The sequence below is a fragment of the Larimichthys crocea genome, chromosome II, assembly GCF_000972845.2.
Source record: "Larimichthys crocea isolate SSNF chromosome II, L_crocea_2.0, whole genome shotgun sequence".
Taxonomy (NCBI): Eukaryota; Metazoa; Chordata; class Actinopteri; family Sciaenidae; genus Larimichthys; species Larimichthys crocea.
The window spans coordinates 11264494-11276080 of NC_040012.1; the positions used below are offsets into that span (position 1 = coordinate 11264494).

The 11587-nt window shown below is 36.8% G+C and overlaps 1 protein-coding gene across 1 annotated transcript; it reads left to right on the forward strand.

Moving 5' to 3' along the window:
* The first annotated feature begins 1876 nt into the window (after positions 1-1876).
* cdk5 (cyclin dependent kinase 5) lies at positions 1877-9925 on the forward strand. The gene is made up of 12 exons (XM_019273272.2): positions 1877-2142; positions 2458-2546; positions 2646-2713; positions 2798-2858; positions 2957-3013; positions 4010-4105; positions 4278-4352; positions 6189-6285; positions 6738-6807; positions 6974-7034; positions 7115-7195; positions 7384-9925. Exons 1-12 carry the CDS (start codon positions 2106-2108, stop codon positions 7468-7470), a joined length of 879 nt encoding a protein of 292 aa, XP_019128817.1. The 5' UTR covers positions 1877-2105; the 3' UTR covers positions 7471-9925.
* The last annotated feature ends 1662 nt before the right edge of the window (positions 9926-11587 follow it).

The following is an 11587-nucleotide window of genomic DNA, read 5'->3' on the forward strand; positions in this document are numbered from 1 at the left end:
TAAATAATGAGCAGTATGTTTTGTGGATAGTCTTTTTCTTCTTCTAGCCCACTGAGGGATAGAGAAAGCAGAAATGTACTTTCCACTCTGTGCTCTCCACAATCATCCATTCTGTTTTTGTGACATCTGTGGAGGAACTGCTGTTTTTCCACCATTATTACCTCCCTTACTGCTAACTGCCTTTTAAACCTGCAGTTCCTCTGGATGTATGATTTTACTAACTATAAGTTAAATCTTTTGAGTAACGTTATGACACAGCTGCTGGAAGCTACAGACTTTTTTACAGCCACCTTTCAACTCTACAGAGTGTTTTATCTCATTCTGAAGTTTTTGGGTGTAGTATGCCTTTAATACCCCCTTTTTTAAATGTTTATTTTATCTGTCCCATGTGCGTCTAAATGCAGACATAAAGTCTTGCATGCTGGTGGATATTGTCCATCACTATTTATTTATTGTATCATAGACTCATTTACCAGATGGAAAAAGTGAAAAGCTCATTTATATCTCTTTTAAAAAAGTCTTTATATCATTAAACATACAAATTAGGCTGTCTGTACTGTTTAAATAAAAGTACACTGACATGTCGGCCTAATGCTTCCAAGGAGAATCCATATGTAGTTTGAAATTTGATTAAAAATGATCAATTTAAGCATTAAAAACACATTTGGGGCAGCAGTTTGAAGGTAGCTGAAGCCAACAGGATTAATAGATAGCCAGTGATGTTGTGGGGGTGCAGATGGATTCGCTGACTGTGGTGTTGGAAAGGAGGATGCTGTCTAAGGTGCGGGCTATTTTGGACAATGACTCCCACCCACTCCATGAGGTGCTGGACAGACTCAGGAGCACCTTCAGCCAGAGAGACACAAGAAGTCTTTCCTACCTGTGAGCATCAGCCTCTACAACTCCTCCCTCAAAATATCAGACACTCCAAGTCAAATCCAGTAGCCATTGAACTGGCTTGTGCAAGCAATTTTCTCATGCATGCATACTGCACTTTAACAATCAGTGTCTATTCTCTGTACAGTCTCTCAAACATTAAATTCTTTTATAAGGTTTTAGTTTTATATATTGTATAGTTTACTGTTACTTGGCTTTTATCTTACTGTTATTGGTTTTATTTATCCTATATAGTGTTAAATTGTATATCTTATAGGTGTATAGTGGTAAAGTTTTTTCTCGGGCTGTTATGTTTTTTGTTTTTTCTTTCTATTACTTACTATCTAACTTACCGTTTGGGAGCTGCTGTAACAAACACAATTTACCTGCGGGGATTAATAAAGTATTTCTGATACTGATTCTGATTTAAGAGGGTTCCTTTTTGCCTTTTCTTATTTTTATGAATAACATGAATATACAAATGCCTGGGAACAGATAAGTTACCAATACCTCTACAGAATGGCTTGAATCTTGTACCACAGCTGGGATGGTGACCATGTTTTATAACTCTACCTTAAACTGTCTTTTTAATTTTATTTTATTGTATACTTTTTCATTTTTATATAATGTATTTTATGTATTTTTAATTATGAGTATTATTATTATTATCTATTTATTTTTCTTTTCTTATGGACTTAATTACCTTTTTTCCTCCGAGAGAACTGTTGGTTATGAGAGGGTGAGAAGGGATTGGAAGGTTTGTTATTGTTTGTTGTGTTCATTATGTATTGTTTATTGAAAATGACCAAAACTCAATGAATAAAGTTTTGAAAAAGACTTTATTACTTTTATATATATCATATAGGCTACAGCAAGTATACACATCCTGTACAGCTTTGTAGTTTGCCTTCTTCTTACAGTCAACGTGTTAGTTTGCCTTCTTCTTACAGTCAAAGTGTGCCATAAAATGTCTTTAAAGAGAAGAACAAAGTGCTGGGCATGCAGTGATATTTTCGGATCACAGGTCTGAGTCTTCAGTGTGTTGCAGTTCATGTGTCGGCCTGTAGAGGCGCAGCAGCAGGAGAAGCTGCAGACCGAGCAGGAGCAGCAAGCAAAGTGCAGATAGCTCAAAGCTAACGCCAGCTATCACAACATTATAAACCCCCGGCTGGGGCTTTAATAAATCACCGGTTTGCTGGCTTGTTCAAAGCTGGCTTCACTGAGCAAACATGCAGAAGTATGAAAAGCTTGAAAAAATCGGAGAGGGTAAGTCACATACGCGTTTTCTTCTTTTTAAATAAAGTTAATATCAGCTACCTTCACTAGCATTCATGTATGTGCAGCGTTAGCCTAGCCGTGTGGTAAAAGCTTTGTATCTGCGTCAAATAAACTCCCAGTTAACCAAACGTGAAGCTTTATGTGCCTTCTTTACTCATACTAACATGTGTTAGTGACAAGATTTGTCAGATTGATTTATAGCTGCCAGCTTTTTTTACGATATCACCGCCGGCTAGTTAGCGAGCTAATGCTAAGGACTTGGTTTACGATGCTGTGCCATTCATCGATGATCTGCTCACACAGGCACGTACGGGACAGTGTTCAAGGCTAAAAACAGAGAAACGCACGAAATTGTGGCTTTGAAACGGGTCAGGTTGGACGATGACGACGAGGTTTGTTTTTCGGGAATAATAACATTTCATTAGCTGCTGGCATGTTGTTAGCAGGCAGTGCTAATCGAGCTGTTATTTATTTATTTTAATTTTTTAAAGGGGGTGCCAAGTTCAGCTCTGAGAGAAATCTGTCTCCTGAAGGAGCTAAAGCATAAAAACATTGTCAGGTCAGTCTGCTGGGAAATGTAGTTTTTAAAAAAACAGTTTGCCACATGATTGGTTTGTGTTCAACCCTGATCTCTCCTCTGCAGACTACATGATGTTTTGCACAGTGACAAGAAGTTAACCTTGGTTTTTGAATATTGTGATCAGGTGAGATCATCCCAAACCTACAGCTTTAAAAAAAAAAAAAATGTTTTAACATGTACTTTTTCTGAAGCTAATGTGTGTTTTTTTTTATCAACTCCAAGGATTTGAAGAAGTATTTTGACAGCTGCAACGGGGACCTAGATCCTGAAACTGTGAAGGTAAGAGACAGAGAAACATCAAGTCAACTTTATTATCAATACTGCTACATGTACAGGACAGTGTTACGACCCGGCTGGTTTGGTGAGCAGTAACATAGAAAGGGATGAGAAATGAAATAACAACATACAGAAAATTGAAATAGCGTTTCCCTCTTATTCCGGTGCAAACAGCACTAAACATGAAATATAAAATACAAAATACAAGTGATGATGTAAAAATAAAAAGATATAAAATAAAAATATATACAAGCTAAAAGACATCCGAGAATAGAAAAGACAAGCAAGTCTGGAGATATAAATAGTATAAATATGCCAATATTCTCTGTACAGACTAAATTCTTTATAAGGTTTTAGATTTGTATATTGCATAGTTCACTGTTACTTGTTTTATTTTATTGTTACTGGTTTTATTTAACTGTTATTTATACATGTGTATGTAGTGTTTATATAGTGTTAAAATAGGATATCGTATAGGTGTATATTGTTAAATTTTTGTTAAAGTATTGTTAAATATTGTTAAAGTTTTACCATTTGGGAGCTGCTGTAACAAAAACAATTTCCCCAGGGGGATTAATAAAGTATTTCTGATACTGATTGGAATTGGAATGAACAGTATAAACAGAATTATCAATATAAATATAATTATGGCAGTATGGGCAGAATATACAGTATAAACAGGTCTATAAGAAAATGAAATATGTATGTTTTTAAGTATTGCATTTTTTTTGAGTTAGTAAAAAAGTGGCTGGTGCCATTTGGTTTTTGGGGGAGGGGGCGTCAGCAGTGTCCGGAGTTTGTGGGGGCAGCGGGCAGAGAAGGAAGGGAGTTCAGCATCCTGATGCATGAAGCTGTCATGAAGATGTCAAACATCCTGAAAGACACATGAGGAGACCAAGCTCTTCTACTCTACATTGTCATCAGTGTGTCTGTGACATCTTGTGAAACTGCTATGATTTATCTCTGAACTCTGTGTGTTTCTCTCTCTCTCTGACGCAGTCGTTCATGTACCAGCTGTTGAAAGGCCTCGCTTTCTGTCACAGTCGAAACGTTCTTCACAGAGATCTGAAGCCGCAGAATCTCCTCATAAACAGAGTGAGTGTTTTTTTTTTGTTGGACTTTGACTTGGAAGGCTGGTAAATAATCTGTAATGTTAAATCCAAAAGCAAGCTATGGCTGGTAAATAATCTGTAATGTTAAATCCAAAAGCAAGCTATGCAAACACTGGAATCTGATGTGCCGTAGTGACTTGTGTCTCTGTCTATAGAATGGGGAGCTGAAGCTGGCTGACTTTGGGCTGGCTCGAGCTTTTGGCATTCCTGTGAGGTGTTACTCAGCAGAGGTAAGGTGTACTTCACAGCAGGCGCTAATAGTTGACTGCTTCCATCTTAAAAGGTATAACCTGAGTGACCTTCACATTGATTTCTGGCACCTTTTTTAAATATCTAATGAGAAACCAAGTCAGAAACTCATTTCTGAATGTTTCGGCTGCCACTGAGGGACTTTTAAATCACAAAATGAAGACATTTGTGCTCTTTAATCCAGGCTTTCGTAGAAGTTATGATACAGCCGTGTTGCCACAGATCTGGTGTTTTTAAAAAAAAAATCCAATCCTAGTTTTAAAACCAAATAAAATCTCATCAATAAGTTAAAAGCTTTCAGGCTTTTTTTTACTGATCTTCAACAGTAGCAGATATGTGCCCTCTCTCCACTCATTTGTACTGTTGTTATTTGGGTGAATGCTCAATGACCTCAATTTGTTTCTCTGAGATCCTGAAGCTGTTCATTTAATGACAGAGAGAGAGAGAGAGAGAGAGAGAGAGAGTAGAACACACAGCAGCATGTGGTCTTTATTTCTTGCTTTTTATTTTTATTTTGCTGATTCCATCAGAGAAATGACAGGCAGGCGAGTAGGCAAGTCTGAAATACGTTTAGTGGTTTGTGGTTGGATGACCTAAGGGCCCAACAAGCCCTCATCTCATGAGGGCGGCACTTGACCCAGGGTGACATCACAGATCGGACAATGTAATAAACAGAAAACCTTAGACGGGAACAGAGTTTGAAGTTAGGTCAGTTTCAGCAAGAAGAGATGAACAGTCCGACACTTATTTCACACCACATTTATATGCTGGATGTAATACATGCAGTATAAATAAAATATGAAGTTACTGAAGTTCTTATCATGATAGTGTGGGGATTCAGGACCTGTGGACTTGGTGGGAGTTTAGTATTTTCTGTTGACCATTGCACTATTCATTATCACGTTGCGCATCATATCGTATAGTTTAGTTTGTCACGTTATGCCAATTTCAGTTTGCTTTCATGCTTTTTGGTTAATAAACATCATAACACTCACAAAGTGGATTGTTTTTCGAGGGTCACGCTTCACAGCAGGAGCTCACTCAGCCTCTTGGCATCCGTTTTTAATGGAAAGTTGCCGCTACACAAGGAAATGGTTCAGAGCAGAACTGATCAGTGTTCTCTTTTTCTTTGTCGACCCAGAGTTGACGTGAAGCAGTAGCAGAGGTATTATTCAGCTGCATAAGTATTTTATATGCAGAGTTCCCCACACGAAAGGTATTCTACTCTGTAAAACAGTTGGCAGCTTAAAGTACAATTATGTAATTCCGGTTGGAGGATTCGCAAATATTACTTCTTTTTTTTTTTTCCTCTGTTACGTTGACTTGTTAGAAGTTGTTAGTGATCCTGTAGCAGGTGGTCACATAATTAACGTCTATATCCAACTGAACTTTTAAACTTTTGAAGCTGGAACACCACCAACTACTTTCAGTCAGCCCACACATTCTCTGCGTGAAACAGAACTTTTGTATAATTAAATTTTTTCTTCTTCTTTTTTTTTTAACTCTGTTCTGTCGGTGCACTTCACCAAACACATTTTCATACAACCTGGAAAAAAAAGGAGACACTTGACAAAGCAGCAGTTTGTTAAAATTGTCATGAAGGTGTAGTGGGAACCAGATGGCTGATGTGAGTTGACTAGTGTTAGTGACGGTGCCTCTAAATCTCTTTCTTTGTCAGATCAGTGTCAGCACATAGAGACACCCTCCACAGAGAACGAACATTACACTAAATGTCTGAATGTGTTAACGCCAGTTTGACTGTGATAATTGATGTAATCAATCTAATTCTCACACTTTACTCTGTGATTTGTACGTAGGTGGTGACATTGTGGTACCGGCCTCCAGATGTGCTGTTTGGTGCTAAACTTTATTCTACCTCAATCGACATGTGGTCCGCTGGATGCATATTTGCAGGTTTGTTTAATAAATGAGGACATGAGTCTCCTTTCTTACTTTGTTTTGTTACATAGCGTGACAAGAATACAGTTAAAACCAATAATAAAAAAATCATACTCCATCCTTGTAAGTATTTGGGCATACAGGAGAGACATTGCCAACGAGATATGGTACCTTTTGGAGCTGGTTGTGTGGCTAAAATGTGAAACAGCTCAACAGATGTTGTGAGATGGGATGTGGAATATTATTTTTCTTAAATGAGATGGACAGAGGAGAGATGAGTTTGGAGAAGCCCAGGACCACTTTGCAAATAAATCATTAACTATTAGTGTTTTTATCCTGTCATGCTTCAGATTTATGCATAACGTGTTATTTTATGTTGTTTATATATGTTGGATTGAGTAGGTAGGTTCTTTTAGAGCCAAATCATGTATAAAATATTAACCATAGTTCATTTTTATTCCATTCAGAGCTGGCTAATGCTGGAAGGCCTTTATTCCCCGGGAACGATGTGGACGACCAGTTGAAAAGAATCTTCAGATATCTTTTTTTTTTTTACTTATTTAGTAGTTATTTGGAAACATTGGTCTCCTGCTCATACAGTCTGGTGTGTAGGACCACAGTGGTTTGACTCTGTGATGAATGATTTACAAACAGTAAGTCTTACCTCTCTGTTGCAAGAAGTTTTTCTTTAACCGCTCGGTAAATTGTTGGGTACACCAACCGAAGAACAGTGGCAGACAATGACGAAACTTCCCGATTACAAGGTGAGTTATTACCCACAGTATACGCTGCGTGTTACTGATTTTCTTTCCCTACCAAACTATTATTCTTTTCCTACCTGCAGCCATATCCCATGTATCCAGCCACCACCTCCCTGGTGAATGTGGTCCCCAAACTTAGTAGCACAGGACGGGATCTACTCCAGGTACTTTAAATAAATGTTTAGCTTTCATGATGCACCCACTCATCCATTCAAATATCATTTTACATGTGGTCTTTTATTGTTCATGCAAAATAGTTCAGTAAGTTCAGCTAAAATAACTCAGCAGTTGTTGCAAATGCAGTTTTCTTTGCTGCTCACTTATTAAAATGTTTCCTTTTGATCTCACCCAGAACCTGTTGAAATGTAATCCTGTTCAGAGGATCTCGGCAGAAGAGGCCTTGCAGCACCCTTATTTCGCTGATTTCTGCCCACCCTAAATGCTAAATTGGCTCTTGCTTGAACCTCCAGCCTCCAGAATCAATCATCCTTCACTCTGCGGGGTCATTAGGACCAGTCTCAACAAGGCAAATCCCCCTCACCGGTTTTCAAACACTCCCCTGCTTTAATTCTGCTGTCTCACTACGTGGAACAAAATCCTAGTGGCTCTACAAGGTTTTAGGTTCTTTTTTTAAGTTGCAAGCCTGTTTAATGTGGTACATATTCACCTCCCAGTTAATTAGCACTAACGGGAGAGGGTGCAATATGTGTTGCATTTAATACATTTTATACCTGTGGAAATGGTTGTCAACAAGAAACTCCTCTGCTCCACAAGACTGAAATTAACACATGCAGTTTATCCCTCTTTAATGGTTGATGGTAAATGAAAATGGGCCCTCATTTGGTGAATTAGTTTGGGATACCTAAAATTCAAAGTGCTACCACACACTGCGTCAGTTACTCAAACAGCCTTTATAATGTTACGGCTTCTGTTCTTATTGTAATGTGTTTTTCAAAGCAGCTTTGACAATTTGCTTCCATTAGTAGAAGTCTTAAATTCACTGTAACCCCACCGAATACTGACGTTTGAGAGTTTAGAAAACGTAACAATGTATCGGCCAATTTTTCCCCCATACACCTAAGCATAGACTAATATTTTATCACTTAAATTAGGTTATTAAAGGATTGTGATTGATTGATTATATGTGGACCGACTATGTGATGGTGACACTGTTCCTAAATTATCAAACTAATTTGTGTGTAACAGGTTAATATCCGCAGATACATTGGCTCTAGTGGTGCCCTCAGATTCCTGGGGCAGCTAATGCTACAATGTCGCTTAATTAAACCTATCGATTTGTCAGTTTTAGAGCCACAAACGAGAATTGTAAAAGCTTAAGTCGATGTTTGTTTCTTTTCACGATTGGATGTTATTTTTGCAACACCTTTTTAAGTCTGTAATTAGGAATATATAACTACTGGATGTCATTTGGAACTAATTATTGGTACTAATTTCTTTCTTTGAAAGAACTTCTCCAGTTAAAAGTTGGAGTTTATATTCATAAGTTATTCATTTATTATTGGAAAACTTTATTTTCCGTATATTAAAAATTGTTTGTGTGAAAACAAACTTCAAATTTTTGCATGTTCATTTGATCATTTGCACTAGCTCTAAGGTTTGAGGTCACACTGGCTGTTAATTAGAAATGATTAATTAGAAATGTACCAATTGGACACAGTCTGTACTTTCCCTGTAATTAGTACCAAATCGCATGCCTCTTTTCCTGGAAACTTCCCATGAAATTATCAGGCAATTACAGACCTCTACAATACCCAGTTTTGTTTTTGTTTGTTTTTTCTTTACTTTTCTAGACCAGAACCGACTATAGACTTGTTAAACTGATGTTCCACATAATCAACAGAACAACTCTTTGTTCCACTACCTATTATGAGATTTTTTAATAGCATGGGAAGATAATTTATCTTTTTTTTTTTCCTCAGGCTTTTTATTTCTCCTCTTGTATTTGTCTTTTGTGCACTTTGTAACAGTTAAGTTTTATTTTAAATTGTTTAGTTATCAATATTATTAAATATGTTGAACACTGACAGCCAGGATTATAGCCGGTTATCAATTAAATGGGCCAATATATATATTTATATATATTTACATGTTAATGACTAATGGACCATTAGTGACACTTTTTTTTGTTTGTTTTTTTGACACTTCATTATTGTACTAATGTCTTTTAGCTTTTTTTTAAAAATGCTTTTGTAATAGTTAAATTAGAGATGACAAAATCCACTGATAATCTGTATTTTTATGATTGTTTTGCACCATTAGCTGTTTCCATTTTGGTTTCTTATATTAACGTGGCTAACAGCTTGCAGTGTTATTTTACTCCAGATTGTTACAGCGATACTCGACGCATAAAAAAAGCCAACGTAATGAGTTTGTTTGAAGTAACTGTGTCAATAGGGAATGGATTTATTTTCATTTTTCTGATGTAAGACAAGATAATGGATGCATGTATTTATTAATGATGGAATGTCTGCTCATGTTTTTTGCATTCGTTTAAATGTAGCACAACTTCATTTGGTACAGAAACTCTCCTTTTTGAATGATTTAAAGATACTCGGCTCACCAGCGTTTAGCAGGCTCTTTTTTTAGGATTTCAAATGTTTGAAGGTTGTGTGTGTGTGTGTGTGTGGATTAAGTTATAATGAAAAAAACAAACAACAAAAGCATATGCTCTCAGTATTTCATTATCTTGTGTAGACAGGACATTTAATACCAACTGCTGTAGAGTTATTTTATACAGCTTAAATTTTAATTTTGGATGAAGAGTGGATTTTGCACTTTGTTAGTATATTTGCTTTTATTGGTAGAACTTGGGACAGATGACTCTTTGTGTATATTTCAGCCAATACGACATAAATACATGTTTGCTTTTGAAACTGGAGGTTTGTTCTTGACCTTGGAGACGATAGTTGACAAATCTTCCTTTTGATTACATCACATGATCTTCCCCATCAGATGGTACATGCCTAGCTGTCATGGGAATGTAGATTTTCTCGTTCATGTTGTCTTAAAAGTTAAGAAAAACAATCTTGCCACAAGGCTCAATTATTTAGTAGCTGCTGTGAAGCTTTCGATTGTAACTGGGCAAACTAAATCTGATGGGAAAAGATTTTACGAAACGATTGAAAGCTCTAGAACAGCTACTAAATAGACCCTCATGGTGAGATTCATTCATAAATCACCATGACGATTTCAGGTTTAATTAAGCTGGGTGTCAACTTCGTGTAAAGCCCTTGAAAACTTGGTTTAGGGTATACTTTTCTCAGTAACAACAAAAAAAGTCTGAATAAGAACCAGTTAAGATTTTAGAATTAGAAACGCATTATTTGGTATTATAAGTGTGAGTTTAACACTAAAACTCATTTAAATCTCATAAAAACTCATTTAAATTAGCTCCATCAGGACTTAACTGTCGCTTGATTCGTATTTAAAGTCTGCGTGAAGGCAATTCCGAGATTTCTTTCAAAATACATTCAATATGTTGGAAAATAGTTGCTAAAACATGCAAAAAGGATCTATTACTGAAATGTGGAGTTAGAGGTTAAAACAGTTTTTCACCAGTTTTCAGTCCAGGATTTTGTGGGCGGTCCTACAGGGTGGCTTGATGACACGCTGAGGCCACCCGAGCATACCCCTGCACCCCTATCAGAGAGATAGAAATTAATTAATCTCACTCAGTGTTTCAAAGTTAGTCATGTCATTTTCTGACCTCATCTGACACGTTTTAGTCGCTTCAAAATTGCTGCTTGTCTGCTCCCATGAGTGGGCGGTGCTTAAGCACATTCAGTGGACATGCCCCCACTGGAGCTGAGTATACTGCTCGTTTTTGCCTCATTTTAACACTTAATTTCATAAACTTGTTAATATTTTTAATAATTTAAATTTGGTTGGGTGGTTAATAACACTTTCTTCTTTGGTCTGACAAACTCAGAGCACAAATTTATTCTTGCTTTACACAGACTTTAAATGTTGCAAGCAAAATTCAGATTGGTTCATGGAAGTCTGTGACATCACCCTGTACCAGGTGAGCCACGTGTACCTCTAACTAGTGAGAGACCCAAAAAACAAAACAAATACAAAAATCTCTTGCATCGAATAACCCCCATAAACTGTTCTAATTTTACAGGATTGTTTTTTTGTTCATGGCAGATTGTATCGCTCACAGTAAGAAGATGACAAAGACGTTTGAAGTCGGCAAACTGCTGACTTAAGACTGATTACGTTACACATAGTTAAGTGTGTATTAACTATTTAATGTACAGTATTCAGAGTTAAAATCACATATCTACAATAAAATGCACATAAAGCATGTAGAGCCAGATGAAGCAAGTTCAGTTCCCCCAGATGTTTGTGCGCATGAAAATCTTGATGTTACCTGTAAGAACCAGTCTTGAAGGCACATTTTAGTTTCGCTTCAAGCCACATTATGTTTATTTAATCCACAAAACTTAATAGAAAGATGTTGCAGTTTTTTCCACATCAGCACAATATCTTACTTTTTGAAGTATTGCACGATCCCAAGCCTGGTTTGAGGAGGA